Source organism: Enhydra lutris, unplaced genomic scaffold (assembly GCF_002288905.1).
Source record: "Enhydra lutris kenyoni isolate GAN:26980312 unplaced genomic scaffold, ASM228890v2 scaffoldscaffold13, whole genome shotgun sequence".
NCBI classification, from domain to species: Eukaryota; Metazoa; Chordata; class Mammalia; order Carnivora; family Mustelidae; genus Enhydra; species Enhydra lutris.
Window position 1 is genome coordinate 26,954,204 of NW_019154097.1, and position 17,026 is coordinate 26,971,229.

The 17,026-nt window shown below is 41.2% G+C and overlaps 1 protein-coding gene across 2 annotated transcripts in view; it reads right to left on the minus strand.

The window, feature by feature from the left end:
• LOC111146314 (stomatin) overlaps positions 1-7,747 on the minus strand; it is a 27,816-nt gene extending 20,069 nt beyond the window's left edge. The window contains exon 1 of one of the 2 annotated variants that reach the window (XM_022501816.1): positions 7,510-7,747. In XM_022501816.1, coding sequence (XP_022357524.1) covers positions 7,510-7,570 — 61 coding nt within the window. In that variant the 5' untranslated portion in view covers positions 7,571-7,747. The remainder of the gene's footprint in view (positions 1-7,509) is intronic. The other variant, XM_022501817.1, reaches the window with a different exon arrangement.
• Positions 7,748-17,026: the final 9,279 nt, after the last annotated feature.

The window sequence follows — 17,026 nt, forward strand, 5'->3', positions numbered from 1 at the left end:
AGGGGAAGCAGGCTCCCTGCTGCGCAGAGAGCCCGATGTAGGGCTCGATCCCAGGACACTGGGATCATGACCTGAGGCGAAGGCAGAGACCTAACCCACTGAGCCACCCAGGCACCCCGGAACTGACAATGTATTTAAAAAAACACTGCTTTTTTCCCTCTTATTGTAAAAGCAAAGTATTGTTCCTATAAAAATTAGAAATTATAGCTAAAGAAATTAGAGAAGAAAAATTATCTATACTTCCCTTATCTCTAGATGGCGATGACTTTTCTGCCTTGCTATGTGTCCTCTAAATCTTTTGTATCCTTTTTTTAAAATGAAATAATGGTATATATAATAATTTTGAATCTGCTTTCCCCCTATACTGTGAACATCTTTTCATGTCAGTACATATTCTTTATTATTAAAGGTTGAATAATAGTCCACTGTTCCATGAACCTAATGAACATTTATGTTATGTCCAATTTTCTCAAATAGAAATTCTGCTGCATTGCATATATGCTTAGTAAAATTTCCATCCATTTTTATTGTGTAAACTAATTTTGCTGAAAAGATGAAATTGTGTAATTCTTAAGTTTCTCTCACTCTGGCAGTATCTTTAATTATGACTAATAATAGCTATTTATTGAATGTCTATCACATGTCAGCCACAAGTAGATTCCTTATATACTATCTTTCTAATATTCACAAATATCTGTAAAGTAGGTATGAAATATTCCTCCTGGAGTCCCCGAGTAATAAAGCAAAAGACTTCCTGAGCCGAGACAGAAGAAAACAAACAAAACCATGAAACAAATGAAACAAAACAAAACAAGTTGTATGGTAATTTTTGTTGGGTTAGTTACCAAAAAAGCAGTAAAATAATCTTTTCAAGAGAGTAACACAGGCATAATTTCAGAGCACTACATTGTTAATGATACTGTATCAGCTGATTTACTAAAACGTCTATGGAACTTGACGCTGCTGGAAATCATGTGCAATAATAAATTCTATTTATCATTGAGATTTTGTTCTAAAGTTCAGAAGATTAGATTTCCTCTTCAGGGAAAGGCCAGAAAGGTCTTACATAATATCTGAAAATCTAACTCAAGTTTCATTTGCATTAATACACACAAAAAGAAAAAGATGAGCCCAAGGACTATTGCAATGCCTGAACAGCAACATTTACGGACAAGCTTTTCCTTCCCCTTTCCTGGAATGCAAGTGAAGCACTTTCCTTCTTGATGCACTGCCAAGAACAGTGCTGTTGGGGTGGAGAGAGATAAGAGGGCTGGGAATTTGGTCTCAAAAACATGCTAACAGCATGGTCCTAATGGCACCTTTTAAGGATCAACAACAGTAGGTTGAAATGAAAGGTCTTGGCAATTTTTGAATTTTTCTGAGAGGTATAAATATTCAGGATATCATATTTCTGATTATATTTTCCTTCTCCCTCTGCCCCTCCCTGCCCTATTCATGTTCTCTCTCTCACTAAGATAAATACAATATTCAAAAGGGTAATATTCAAAAAAATATTCAAAATATTAAAAATAGGTAAATAAAAAAGACAAGGAAGGGAAGGAAACAACAGAAGAAAAGGAAAAGAAGAAAAATGGAGGAAAAAAGTGAAGAGAGAAACACTACAGAGCACACTACAGAGAGAAAAATGACACCAGATGGAGGGAGAGAGGCGCCCAGCTTAGCACACAGTAGGGGCTCAATACGTGTATGTTGAAAAAAATGTTGGCATTTACTAGGAGAGATTACAATTTGCATTCGTTTGTGCAGAGGCTTTCAAAGCAGACAAGCACACACTATAACCCATCTTTCAAATGATTATTTTAATTAGGCACGGCTTCTAATTCTTCGAATGCCCTTATCCTTAAACCTCTAGGGAAGAAATTAGCCTCTGGGCTGGAGTGGCTAAAGGCCAGATAGTATCAAATTAAAAACCATGGCCAGAGAGAGTACCTTTTCCTCCCTATTATAAACCATCTATGCCTACAAATACTGGATCAAAAGGACTGATACTGGAGAAGCATTTTCAGATCTGAATCACAAAATGTGTTTACCATGAGATATTAGAAAAAGAGCATGGCCAGACCCATTCAAGAAAGAGTTCCAATGCAAATTGAAATAAAGGGAGTCCTTTGCCTAGCTTGAAAAGATTGTAAGGAAATTAAGTAAGTGTGAATATTTTCTTTCCCAAGTATCTTGGGGATTTTCTGTAGCTTTTCTTCATTCGAGTGTCCTAGTCATAAAACAGGAGGAAAAAGAGGTGAGGGTGTCATGAGTAATTTTAAATTTGAACCCCCTGAGTCTTAAAGAGGCCCCCTCTCCAAATTGCCTACAGCACTTAACCCTTTCTTTCTTTCTTTCTTTTTTCACTTAACCATTTCTAAAAAACATTTATCGTACTTATAATTATCCTATTCAAGGTCCGTCTTCTTCATAGATTTTGATCTTTTTTTTTTTTTTAAAGATTTTATTTATTTATTTGACTGAGAGAGATAGAACACAAGCAGGAGGTGTGGGAGAGGGAGAAGCAGGCTCCCCGCTGAGCAAGGAGCCCAATGCAGGGCTTGATCCCAGGATCCTGGGATCATGACCCGAGCCAAAGGCAGACACTTAACAACTGAGCCAGCCAGGCACCCCAGATTTTGATCTTCTTAATACAACATGGCATGATGGCTTCAAAGCTGGCTCTGCCATTCATTATCTGTATGATCTTGTGAAAGTTTCTTAATTCTCTGTGCTTAATCTACTCATTTAAAAATAGGGCTAATAGGAGTACCTCCTGAGAGGGTTAAATGTGAAGAGTAGATGAGCTAATACGGTAGACATCTAGAGCATAACAGGTACTCAAAAACCATCTGCCAAGTAAATAATTGTTGAATACAGTTCAGAATCATCCTCTGTCCCAAAGCAGTTGTCAGAATGAGTATGTATGGGCTGACTATCGCCCATAGCCGGAAAGACAGAAACAGTTATATTCAGAAAAACTGGAGAAAAACAATTTCATAATGCTATTAAGTGAATTAAATTTAGACTAGACTTGAAACATATTAAGAGAGCAAAACCCTCCTACTTCTTCCGTTGTTTTTTTTTTTTTTTTTTCCTTCCCTCCAGCTCCTTTACTTGGACATCTTAAAAGTATCTACAATTGAGTTTTCCTCATTAAAGTCTTTGGAGGGCAACATCACTTTATCTAAAAATTGGGGGTGCCTGGCTGGCTTGGTTGGTAGAACATGGGACTCTTGATCTCAGGGTCATGAATTCAAGCTCCACATTGGGCATCGAGCTTCCTTTTAAAAAAAAGGTGTGTGTCGGGGGCGCCTGGGTGGCTCAGTGGGTTGAGCCTCTACCTTCGGCTCAGGTCATGATCTCAGGGTCCTGGGATCGAGTCCCGCATTGGGCTCTCTGCTCAGCAGGGAGCCTGCTTCTCTCTCTCTCTCTCTCTCTGCCTGCCTCTCTGCCTGCTTGTGATCTCTCTCTGTCAAATAAATAAAATCTTAAAAACAAACAAAAAAGGTGTGTGTGTGTGTGTTGGGGGGGCAGATAAAAGTACAGTTCAACTGACATCAAGAAGCTAAGCAGTGGGTAAGAGCTCGGGGCTCTGGGGTCAGATTCCAATTCTACCACTAACTTTGTTCAGGAGTAATATAAGGGAAAAGAACAATACTTGTCTCATATAAAAACCAATGAGAAGAACTTGACACTCAGGAAGTGTTCAATAAATAGCAGCGTTATTTTTTATTACAACTTAAAGTTCATGTTGATGCAGTTTTAGGCATAAACTTTTTAGTAAGTGAATTGCCTTCTGGGACCCAAACACTGCTGAGAAAATATCAAGACTAACAATCTGCCTGGGGACTCTATCTCTAGAGGAGAAACAGACTACATCTGATCAGGACAATAAAGTTCTAAACCATCTTGGACCATCTTTCATACAACTTTTTGCCCATAAATTTAAACTCCCTGCATAATTACTACATTTTCTTAATAGTCATTGTTAACTTCATTCTTTGTTTTCGCCATTAATGAATTACCTCAATAGTTGACATTTTTTTAAATTAAAAAAAATTTTTTTTATAAACATATAATGTATTATTAGCCCCAGGGGTACAGGTCTGTGAATCGCCAGATTTACACACTTCACAACACTCACCACAGCACATACCCTCCCCAATGTCCATAACCCCACCACCCTCTCCCTACCCCTCTCCCCCTGGCAACCCTCAGTTTGTTTTCTGAGATTAACAGTCTCTTATGGTTTGTCCTCCTCCCGATCCCATCTTGTTTCATTTCTTCTTTTCCTACCGCCCAAACCCCTCATGTTGCATCTCCACTTCCTCATATCAGGAAGATCATATGATAGCTGTCTTTCTCCGATTGAATAGTTGACATTTTAATGTTACAAAAGTACATTTACGTAAATTTTCTCATTTGATTCTTGAAACCTTGGGAGACAGTTACCACTGGTAAGATTATACCCAGGACAGAGACGAGGAATTGGCTCCGGAGGCTGAGACTTAACCCAAGGTGACCCAGGTAGTAAGGGATGGTATTGAGATCTCAATTCAGATCCTTGAATTCTAAATTCCACTCTTGTTTCACTACACTATACTATACCATCTTATCATAAGTGTGTTTATAACTGGACAAAGTTGGTATGATTTTCACTGATACTTTACAACAGACACTTTATTGCCTGCATCTTCAGAGACTAATCTACTGAAATGTCAGGCTAAATGCCTGGGGTTAAGTTTCTTTACCAGTTTCAGAGTATAGACAGACATTCAAAAAGAATGGAGAAGGAGAATTGACACATACTTCCTTTTTTCCACGGACTATAATCTCTAACCTCTTTCGTTCCACACTTAACAAGGTATTGTCATGATAATTGTAATTCCTTTATCAAGATAATATATACCCAGACAAACAGTCTATCTACAATAAGACCATGTAATAAGGAACCTGTCTAATCAAATACACACACACACACACACACACACACACACACACCAGCTTTACTAGACTTCATCATTGGTTTGAGTTAATTTATGACCATTGATAGTTTAACTCAGATTAATTATTAAAGAAGTTACAAAGTTCTCCCCAATCTGATCAGCTGTAACAACTGAAATAAACAAATCAGTCCCTTGATTCTGCTTATTTTCAGGCATTGTCCCAAAGGGATACATTCTGTTGACATGTCTCTTAATTATAATAATACATTTCTTTGCAATCCACCTGCACTATTTCATTACAAAGTGAATGCACTGGCTCTTGCTCTAGGTTTGGCCCTATTTATATTCCTAAGACTAATTGTCAGCAAAATCACAAAAGGAGAGAGTTTGGGCTTTTATATTCCACTGCCTCCCCCAGAAGCAGCCTTCTGGAGATGTCTTATTCAAGAGGTCTGGATTGAAGTTAGATTCCTTTGGGCTTTCCTTGCTGTCTCTCACCTTCGGTGAAGTACCAATGTCTGAGAAGGTCCTCTCTTGCGTACACATTTTGAAGATAGCTCTAGGGTAGGGAAAATGGAAAATCACATAGCCCGGGTTTGAAACCTGGCTCCGAGGCACACATGTGTGATTTTTCTATTCCAAGCCCCAGTTTCCTAGCTGTAAAATGGTGGATAATGTTTTCCTTGTGGAGCTGTTAGAAGACTGCAATGAGATCATGTTTGTAAAGCACTTAGGCTGTGTTTGACCTATAGCAGGCACTCAATAAATTCTATTTAATAAATTCTAGTAATGGCTTTCCACCAGTGCTGGATCTCAAAAGTTTATATTAAAAAAAAAAAAGGGTGATCTAGACTAAGCAAAATTTTGTTTGTATATATAATTTTCTGAGGAGCATGCAGTTTTCATTAGAGTCTGAAAAAAAATTTGTATTAAAAAAAAAAGGTAATCATAGAGCCAAGAAAAAGAACTTAGAAGTGAAAACTGGTCTGTAACCATGAAAAACCAACTAAAGGGATATTAAGTATAAATAAAGATCATGCATATTCCCAAAGAACATCTACAAACAGATTTCCCACTGCTTTCACCAAACTGCTAGTAACTATCCTCATAGTCCCTCTGTCTCCCACCAAAAGGTCAGACAGAGCACAGAGGAAAGTATCCCACCCACCTTCCCATCTAGGATATGACAATCAACTACAAAAGAGGTGGACTCCAAGTTTTAGGGTCAGCTAAAACCCAATATAAAATATGGCTCCATTACTTATAAACTGTGACTCTGAAGTAATTCAACCTCTTTGAGTATCGGTTTCTTCAAATACATCCTTCCTGTTACACTACTGATTTGGGAAAGTAACTCTCCAATGTGCTTAGCAGAGAAAAGTGACAGAATTCTTTGGATGCTCCTGGGAAGGATCGCTGGGCAACGGAAATGGGACTTGGATGGGTGGACTAGGCTGGCTTTACAAACTAGTCAGAATAGTTAAGTCCAATATCATGTTCTTTGTGGGGGTGCTGGAAAAGCTCACCCTTCCCCCCTAAAATGTCATTCTCTATGTCAGCCTGTCTGAAATTCCATCCTTAGAAATAATTCCTTTGGATCACTAAGAGCCCCTGGGAGGGACTCAGCACCCCGGGGAGGATTGTCACCTCTCTCTATTGGAACCCCACTCTCACCCCCAAGGAGTTAGCCAATAAAGGTTCAAGATGATAGCCTTCTCAAGGGTACTAGTTCCTTCGCAGGGAAACAACACTGAGCCACTCAAGGTTTCTGCCATCACGGCAGGGAAGGCCCCGGTAGGGTGGGAATACTTAAAAGAATTCCCAGTGAGAAACAAAAGCCCCAGAGGCGAGGTCCCTAGGACAAAGGGAGTAAAGAGGGGGCAGAAAACGGCAGAAGGTGAAGCTGGGAAGAGAGAGAGAAGAATGCGGAAAAGAGACTTTCTTCTTTTCTTGCACAAACATAGCTTACTTCGTGTGAGGGGCGGGGGGCAAAACCTCCCAGGTCTGTCTTGCTTCTTAATGTGAAATTGGCCAGGGGTGGGGCTGGGGGGGGCAGGAGTTCTTCCCAGTTCGGGAGAAGGGGTAGTCGCTCTGGGCAAAGGCTGGCTGGAGGGGATTGGAGCGGGGTGGGGGGGGAGTCGCGCGACAGGAAGACCCAGGGTCCTGAGGGTGGGGTGCAGGTTTGCGTCACTGGCCGTGAGTCACTTACACATCTTGCCCGCACGCATGCTACGAGATAAGGAACGCAAAGCGCTGGCACAGGGCCTGGCATCGGGCAAGCGCTGGAGCACTCGAGCCTCTGCCGTGGCTCTGGTATTGAAAACTTGCCCTGCAGTGGGTGCGTCCTCCGTGTGCCAGGCAAGCCTCTGTGCACTCTGCACCCTAACATCCCTCAAACGGACCCCAGCCCGCGGAACAGGATTCACTATTTTCAGCGTCACCGAAGCTTAAAGCGGCGGTCGCACGGCTTAAAAGCGACGGAGGCGAGCCTGGGACACCCGGGCTGCGAATAGTTCCCGAGGGGAGGGTTAGGGGAGGTGGGCGACGGCGCGGGGCTCACCCCTGAAGGAGTCGGGGAGCCGCCGGGCTTCGGCGTCTCCTGTGTGCCGCTTCTCAGCCATGCTGCCGGAGCCTGAGGCGTCGCTCTCTCGTCCCGACCAACGACGCTGGGGAGGCTTCCGCGAAGAATGCGCGGCGGAGATCCCGGGCGGAGATCCAGGGCCGAGACCCAGGCTGCAGTCCCGCCCCCTACCCGCGGCCCGGCCAATCGACGCCCACGACTATAAGAGACACGCCCCCTTGCCCCGCCCATCCCCCCGCCCCTCCGGAGCGGCCGCGGGGTGCGCGCCTCCCGCGCGACCCCGCTGGTCTGAGGGGTGTGGTCCGAAGGCCGGGGAGGCCCCAGGCTGGAGTACCGGCCCAGGGGCTGCACCGGAAGGGAGGGGCGGGCACCCGGGAACGGGGAGATATTGAGGAGGGGGCTGAGGAGGTGATCTGAGGAAAAGGTGCTCGCGAGGGAGAAAAGGGTTCAGGGCAGACGAGTAAGAGGAAAATGGCGCCCTCCCTGAGCTGGTGGGGTCCGAGTGGAGGCGAGGAGGCGAAGGGGCACGTGTGTGTGGCTGAGGGCCGCAGGGGCTGAGAGGGTCAGTGGGTACGAGGGGGAGGAAGCGACGCGACGTCCTCGAGCCCGAGGGAGTGAATCCCAGTGAGGTGCGTTTATTCAACAAACTCCTCCGTGCACCTGCCACCAGCCTCCGGCGCGCGCGGGGGCAGACGCGGTGCGAGCCCTCACGGAGCTCATAGGCGAGGGGCGAGACAGGCGACAAACTACCAGATCTTTACACGTACGAAGAACGCGAAGAACGCGGGGAGGGGGCCGAGGTACCCAGAAGAGCAGAGGGCACCGACTTTAGTTAGGGGGCGCAGAGAAGGCCTCCCTGAGGAGGTGGGCGATGAGGTGTGACCTAAATTTGAGACAGGGGAGGTCAGAAAGGGAGTCCCAGGCAAAGCATCCGCAAGGGCATTCCCAGCCCCAAGCCCTCTGTTGGGTGGGGGCCGAAGCCTTACACTTGAAAACCAGGCAGGCTATGTTGTATTCTCCATGACTTGTCCAAGTGCAAAGTGTTCAAAGTATGTTGATGTACCCAAGAAGGTCCACTTTTATTTATTTATTAATTTATTTATTTATTTTAGATTTTATTTATTTATTTGACAGAGCGAGAGATCACAAGTAGGCAGAGAGGCAGGCGGAGAGGAGGAAGCAGGCTCCCTGCTGAGCAGAGATCCCAGGACCCTGAGATCATGACCTGAGCCGAAGGCAGAGGCTTTAACCCACTGAGCCACCCAGGTGCCCCGAAGGTCCACTTTTTTCAAAACATTTTATTTTGAAATAAGTGCAGATATCACAAGAAGTTGCAAAGAGTGTGCAGAGAGGTACCCTCTACCCACTTTCCCCCAATAGTTACACCTTACTTCACTAGTAAGTTATCAAAGCCTGGACGTGGACAGCAGCCCAAGGTCTGTGTGTAGTTCTGCGCCCTTGTATCACATGGGTAGATGGGTATAACCGCCACTGCAGTCAAGCTGCAGAGCTAGTCCGTTACCACAAGGATCTCCCTTGTGGGGAATACATTGTTCTTCTTCTTCTTCTTCTTCTTCTTTTTTTTTTAAATCATTTTTTTATTTATTTTCAGCATAACAGTATTCATTGTTTTTGTACCACACCCAGTGCGCCATGCAGTCCGTGCCCTCTCTAATACCCACCACCTTGTTCCTCCAACCTCCCACCCCCCCCACCTCTTCAAACCCTTCAGATTGTTTCTCAGAGTCCATAGTCTCTCATTGTTCTTCTTTTTAATAGGCTCAGCGTTTGGTTGTTTAATACCTAACACTGTGGTGTTTGGTTAGTATGAAATGATTGACTTTCTGATTTTAGCTCCAGAACCTTGTGGCTGTCAGGATGGAAACTGGAGCACACACGGTTCTAACAGGTGTTAAGACGGGCTGATCATCTTTGCTCTGGGATGCAGACCCAAGTGTACAGCTCTGACACAGAGCTGTAAAGTTGACTTCCTGTCACATACGGGCAAAGAACTGTTTGTATTTTCCTGCCTGTGGAGTACAGCTTGTGCGTTCGTTTGGTTTATAAGCCTCCTGGAGAAGATAAGGAGGGGAGTACAGTAATTTAATGATCCTTCCTCTCTAAATCATCTTTGAGAGAATCCACAGCTTCATTTTTTCCATTCTGCAACCAATAAGCCCCAGAGGCATGTACTTCCTGTTTATGCTGTGGTTCCCAGGAAAAAGGAGCAAATGTACCACCATCTAATTAAATCCTTCAGTAGAGGAGGGCTTGATTACAAATTGCGTATCATGAAAAACTATCTGGCTTTCATTTTGCTGGAAAAGGAAATGTTTCGAAGTGATTTTGATGTTTGTACTCCTACTTGCTACATTTGCTCAAGTCTTAAAGCAATCCCAGCAGCATCACTCCTAGAGACTTAGAAAAGAAGCTTCTCTCCCTTTGGGACAAAGACTTAGGTAAACACTTCTTGGCTCTGGTTTCAGATTGCATCAGTTGGGGAGCTAATTCCTGGCCCAAGCACTGACTGAGAATTAAGAAAAGGTTTTGACTTGATTTTTAAGTTATCTTCTGGATGATGTTTCCAAACTTTGGTTTTAAAATGCTGAATTTTGCCTACCCATGAAACTAGTGTGTTCTGGCTTTCTCATGCATATTCTGTATAAATGTGATGTAGGAAAGATGTTAGGATTTGAAGTTGATGGTCAAGAAAGAATTCTTCAATGTCTTTGGTGCAAAAAGATGGTGTTATTAAAGCACAGGGACAGGACCCAGTGGACAGAAAGAGCTGCACTGGGGTTCTGATGGGTGACTAATTATATACTTTCAAGTCAGGAAGTGGTTAGGGATAGTGTAAGTCTCTCTAGTGTGTGTGTGTGTGTGTGTGTGTGTGTGTAAGTCTCTAGGGAATTTTGGAAGCAAGGTTTCTAGGACCTTAGGGGGCTAGCTCTTGTTAGGAAAAGGTCATTTATTACTGTCTAGTAAAACCTTAGTCATGAGACCCTTCAGATGTATATCAATGGGCCATATGCTTGGAGGATGCTTGCTAACATGTTATCTTGGGGGAGTTAAGATAAAAGGAAGTTCCCAAAGGAATTTTTATATGTTGAAGTATACTTATAGGATCCTGGAGGTTGGGATAATGTTTTGTTTTGTTTTTTAAGATTTTATTTATTTATTTAAGAGAGAGAGTGAGTGAGAGAGAGCGTGAGAGAGAGCATGAGAGGGGAGAAGGTCAAAGGGAGAAGCAGATTCCCTGTGGAGCTGGGAGCCCGATGTGGGACTCAATGTGGGAATCAATCCCATAATTCCAGGATCATGACCTGAGCCAATGGCGGTCACTTAACCAACTGAGCCACCCAGGTGCCCCTAGGTTGGGATAATGTTAATTGAAGGTTGTTTTTTGCCTTTAGCAGAGTATTAACATAAAAACAGTTGAGTTTCTAGAGGAAGGTCACTCTGCCAATCCAAAGGACTTGTCAGTGAACTGTAAATTGTAAAGAAATTTAATTTTTTTCTTTTGCCTTTTTTCCCCACATCAAGAACTATTATAATTTTGGTGACTTTTTTTGTTCCAGTTGTTATTAAAGGATATGTGCATATAAGTTAGAATGAGAATATAGACTCCATATTTCTTTTATGTTTTATTTTGCTGTTATTTCCCTAGCATATTCAGGGAACTAAACTAAGTATCGATTGATGATGATAGTGATGATATTAAGACATGGATTTGGTTTAAAGACTTACATGCACCATGAAGTCATATAATTGAATAGTCAGAGGAAATTTAATCTGTCTTTTTCCTGTATCCACACAAGACATGCTTTAATGAAAACAACAGGAGGATCCTTATTTATTTTTTCCTTTAAATTGTGAATCCAGGCTGTTCTCCATGCCTTTAGTGAAATCAGCTAGTCAGATCCTTTTCAGGGAACAGCAAATACCAGCAAGTTCCGTCCATCTGTGGTATTTTCCCCAGGATGGGACTAACAAGTTTGATCTGTTTCTCTATGTGGACTAATTCACATGTATTGTATTGCAGCAGCATTTTTTAATCTTATTAGCTCTTGTCTGTAAGAAATTATTCCTGGAATTGAATCATACCAAGAGTTTCACCAGAGGATTTTATATATCTGGGCTGTGGCAGCAGACCAATTAAACATAGAGTTAGTAAGAGCATTGAGTTCAGATTCTCAGGTCTTATGAGAATAAAAAGTATTACTGAAACACTGATGGTATTTAACAGAGCATCTATAGGAAGGATTTTATTAATCTGCTTTATTTATTAAGAAGTTCACTTAGCAAATATTTGCTGAGCACCTATTATATGCCAGGCATTGCTTTAGGTACTTAGGGTACATCAATGAACAAAAAAGGGAAAAAATTCCCTCCCTTGTAGAGCATATGCTATAGCAATCCTTTCTACAGGTATTAGCTTGCTAGGGCTTACACAACAAGGTACCACAAGCTGGATGGCTTAAGTAACAGAAGTGTAGGGGCACCTGGGTGGCTCAGTTGTTAGGTGTCTGGCTTCAGCTCAGGTCATGATCCCAGGGTCCTAGGACACGAATTGGGCTCCCTTCCTGGTGGGAAGCCTGCTTCTCCCTCTCCCACTCCCCCTGCTGGTATTCCCTCTCTCACTGTGTCTCTCTCTGTCAAATAAATAAATAAAATCTTTAAATAAATAAATAAATAACAGAGTTTATTTTTCTTACAGTCTGGAGGTGAGAAGTCCAAGATCAAGAGTCAGCAGAGGTGGTTTCTTCTAAGGAGCCTGAGGGAAGAATCTGTTCCAGGCCTCTCTCCTTGAATTTAAGTACCATCTTCTTCCTATGTTTTTACATTGTCTTCTCTCTGTATGCATCTGTATCCAGATTTCCTCTTCTTACAAGGGCACCTGTTATGTTGGTTTCGGACCCACCCTAATGACGTCATGTTACCTTAATTACCTCCTTAAAGACCCTGTATTAAAAAAAAAAAAAAAAAGTAAAGAAAAAGAAAAAAAAAAGGGTGGGGGGAAGACCCTGTCTTCAAATACCGTCACATTCTGAGGTCCTGGGGGTTAGGACTTCAACGTATGGATTTTAGGAGAACACATTTTAGCCTATAATATCACATAGGAGTATGGTGATCCAAATCTTTGTCTTACCTGTCTTATCACATCCACATCTCTGAAATACTCAAAACCGTTTATGTTTCCCTACAAAGTGTGTCTAGGGGACCTATAATTATGAGCAATTATTTTTCAAGACATGATTTATTTTTAATAACTACTAAAAGGAAAGTTTCTGATTCAGAATGATTACTCTACTTGAAATATTGCTCCATCTAGCCCATATTCTACTGTTTTGGCAGTTATAAAAAAAGAGTAAGGAAGAATGGTGTTGGAGAAGGGGTTCAATGGGTTATTATTTGCAGGGTACTAGGACTCATGGTAAAAAAATTTTTTTTTCAAACACTGTACATAAGGAGAAAGAGAGGCCTATATAATGACATTATTTTTAATAATTCAAGTAATATCATTACCATCGCCACTAGTTACTATTTATTTTTATCCCATGAGGAAATTGAGATGGTTTAATCACTTGCCCAAGATCTCACAGAATATAACTTGGTATCTATCCCAAGTCTATATAACTCAAGAGTTTAAGCTGTTAGCCATTCAGAAAAATAAAAATAAACAAAAAGACTCAAATGTTTCATATACAAACACTTCTAAGAAGGTGATATATCTAAGTATCTAAGTATACCTAAATGAGTACTCAAGTTTGCCTTCAGTCTTGATATATACTTAACGTTTATCTTGAAATGATATTTTATTGTTCAGTGTTTATATCATTGTTGATATGCTGTGTCAAAATGTGTCTATCTGTCTTTGATACTGAATTTATAAAGGACACAATCTACAACCAGGTCAGTATTTTATAATTTATTTCATTGTACATCTTGAATTACATTGAAAATTTAAAATAACTTTAAACTCTTGGCTTTTTCCTTATAATTTTAAAGAACAATTTCATTTTTCTATTGTATAAGATGAATGGGGCAGGTAAATTGCCGGGAGACATCAGGAAAGGCTTCTATGGAAAGCTGAGTTTAGTAGGATAAATACAAATTAGAAAAGGATACTTTAGGAACACAGAAAAGTCCTTATGCATACATAGGCATATGACAGAGCTTGATATTTTGGGGAAAATGCAAGTAGTAAGAGTAGTAAGATATGCAGAAAGTTGGAATGTTAAGAGATGACTGCAGACTAAAAGGTACAAGCTAAACTTAGAAGGTAAATACGAAGTCCCTGAAAGATCTTAACAAAAGGGATGGAATGAACTCTTCCTATCAAAATGTCATGTAATAGACAATCTCAATACACCTATGTCCATTGAAGAAATTGAACTGATAATAAATGACCTAAAATAGAAAGCATCAGGCCTAAGTATAAAAAGAATTATATACAGGGGTGCTTGGGTGGCTTAGTCGGTTGAGTATCCAACTCCTGATTTCAGCTCAGGTCATGATCTCAGGGTTGTGGGATTGAACTCTGCATTGTTCTCCATGCTGAGCATGGAGCCTGCTTAAGATTTTCTCTCTTCCTCTCCTTCTGCCCTGCCCCCCGCCATATGTGTGTTCTCTCTCTCAAAACACACACACACACACACACACACACAGCTATATGTAAAATGGTTCAACATTTGGAAATCAGCTAATGTAATCTCTTACATCAACAGACTTAAGAAGAAAAATCACAAAATTATATCAGTAGATGCAAAAAAAGGATTTGGCAAAACCCAATAGTCATTCATCATAAGAACTCTCAGTAAATTAGGAATTGAGGAGAACTTCCTTAACTTAGTAAGGAACATGTACAGAAGTCTAAGGCGAACAGTATGCTTAATGGTGAAAAACATGAAGCTTTCCTTCTAAGATCAGGAACAAGGCAAGGATGACTCTCTTCATCCCTCCTTTTCAACATCATACTGGAAGCCCTAGCTAATGGAATAAGACAAGAAAAGGAAGTCAAATGTGTGCAGATTGGGAAGGAAGAAAATAGAACTCTTCATTTGCAGAATATTGTCTATGTAGAAAATCTGTACTTGTACTCTTATGTTATTACATAAGGAAGCGGAAGAAAAGGGAAAGTTAAATAAACAAATAGAAGACCCAGAGCAAATAGTTTCACATCAAATATGATATTATCTTATATAGTTTATCAACTAATGTATGAACATCAGTTTTTTGAACTGTATCAATCCCAGTGTATCATTTGTGACTAGTTGAGCAGAAAATATCTTTCACTACCCTTGAAGTCTTTTTTTTTCTTGGACCTTGAGACATAATGGCCTTGGAGCTCCTGGATGCAGTTATTACATCCTTGGGAATTTTATAGGTGTCATTTGCTGATACACTGTATCTCTATTTTCAAAAACCCATTTTAGGAAGTCAACACTGGCTATTAAGTAATGTAAGCATAGTAATGTAGGATTGATTATTGTATTTGTCTTACCTATCTTTTTACGGTACTGAATTCACATAGGTCATGACAGTATTTATTCTTGTTATCTTTTCCCATACTGACTAGTCTCCATTTATAGGAGAGGCCGAGGAGTGACATATTAGCTACTAAAATATAATAGATACTGTGTCTTAAATACCTTATATGCCAGGAATCATATTAATTGTTTTACCCAGTTATCTCCTTTAATCCTAAAAAAAAATACCCGATAAGGTATTTAAGAGCCTGATAGCTCTTAACCCCTTTATAGAGGAAACTGAGCTCCAGAGAAGTCAAGTAACTTAGTCAAAGTTGCATAAGGAAGCAGAAGAAGTAGTGGTTAAGAACACAGGCTTTGAGGCCCTATTGCCTGTATTAGTTCTTGTTCTACCATTTCCTAGCTCTGTGATCTTGGGCAAGTTATTTAACTTCTTTAAACTTCATTTTTCTTATCTGCAAAATGGCAAAGTAAGTGAAATAATCCATGTCATTTACTCAGCTCAGTGCCTGGTAAATAGTAAGAACTTAAAAAATGTTAGCAGTTACTAAAGGTAATTGTATGTTATATAGACATTATATACTAATTATATTAGAACAAACAAGTGATACCACAAGTTTTAACTTAAGGATCTCAGACCCTAAAACTCCCTCATTTACCTCTCTTTAACACTTTGTAAATGTTTAGTTATTGATGGAGGTAGAACTCATTCTCTATAAGTTACTTAGATTCTGTGAAAAAAAAAAAAGATGTGGATAGAGTAGATTATGTTGCATTAATGAACAGCTTTCATATTTTTAAAAATATCCCCACACTTCATTCATTCATTCATTCATTCATTCATCTTTATATATGTTCTATGCCTAACCTGGGGCTCAAACTCATGACCCTGAGATCAAGAGTCTCATGCTCTACTAGCTGAGCCAGCCAGGTGTCCTGAACAGCTTTCATAATTAGGCCATTTCGTGGCCTACATGGGATAACCAGGCTGTTTCATCATAGTCCCCCAAGGGTCTCAGCAGATGGAGACACCATCTCAACACACACTTCCACCATCACCAAGGCAGGAAAAAGGGATGTGGTGACTTGCGTACTGTGTCTTAAAGACATCTGCTTGGAAGTGACACATGACACTACTGTTTCTATTTCATTGGCCAAAGCCAGTAAAATGGCTGGGTCCAACTTTTTTTTTTTTTAATATTTTATTTATTTGACAGACAGAGATCATAAATAGGCAGAGAGGCAGGCAGAGAGAGAGGAGGAAGCAGGCTCCCTGCTGAGCAGAGAGCCTGATGTGGGGCTCGATCCCAGGACCCTGGGATCATGACCTGAACTGAAGGCAGAGGCTTTAACCCACTGAGCCACCCAGGCACCCCCCAGGTCCAACTTTAAACAAGAAGGGGAAAGTGCAGTTTTGGAGGTTCAGGAAAGAGGAGAATTAGACATCAGTGAGCAGCATTAATGACTACCACACCAATAATTTGAACTTTCCGGGCTTCCTAATTTGATATTTATCTTTTCCATTTCTAAATCTGCCCCCATCCCTTCTCCTGTATATAGATTCTTCAGGTAAAAGCCTACGTATAGTTTCAAAGAAACACCTCTCTGTTTCAGAGAGGCATAGCAGAGTTATCTGGAGACTTTTTCAAAATCATATGCCTGGGCCCCACCCAAGAACTAGTGAACTGAAACATCAAAGGGTCAGGCTCTGGATGCATGTACTTTGTTAAAGCTTCCCAGATGGTTCCCTCTATTGTGACTCTGCGGTTTTAGACTCATATTTGTTTTCAGGGGTTGCTCTTAAAACACATGGGAAGTGGAAACAGCTCTGAAACAGAACTGAGAGGATGGGAAAGAGGCACCTGGACCAAAATTATGAGTCAGCCTAGCCGGGTTCTTAGCTCAGGCTTAAAGTGTGTTTGCCGTGGAAGTCAGTCTATCTTGGGCATGCCTAACTGAGTCCAGGGTTTTGTACCTAAGGCAGTACCAATCCTCGTGAAAGAGAC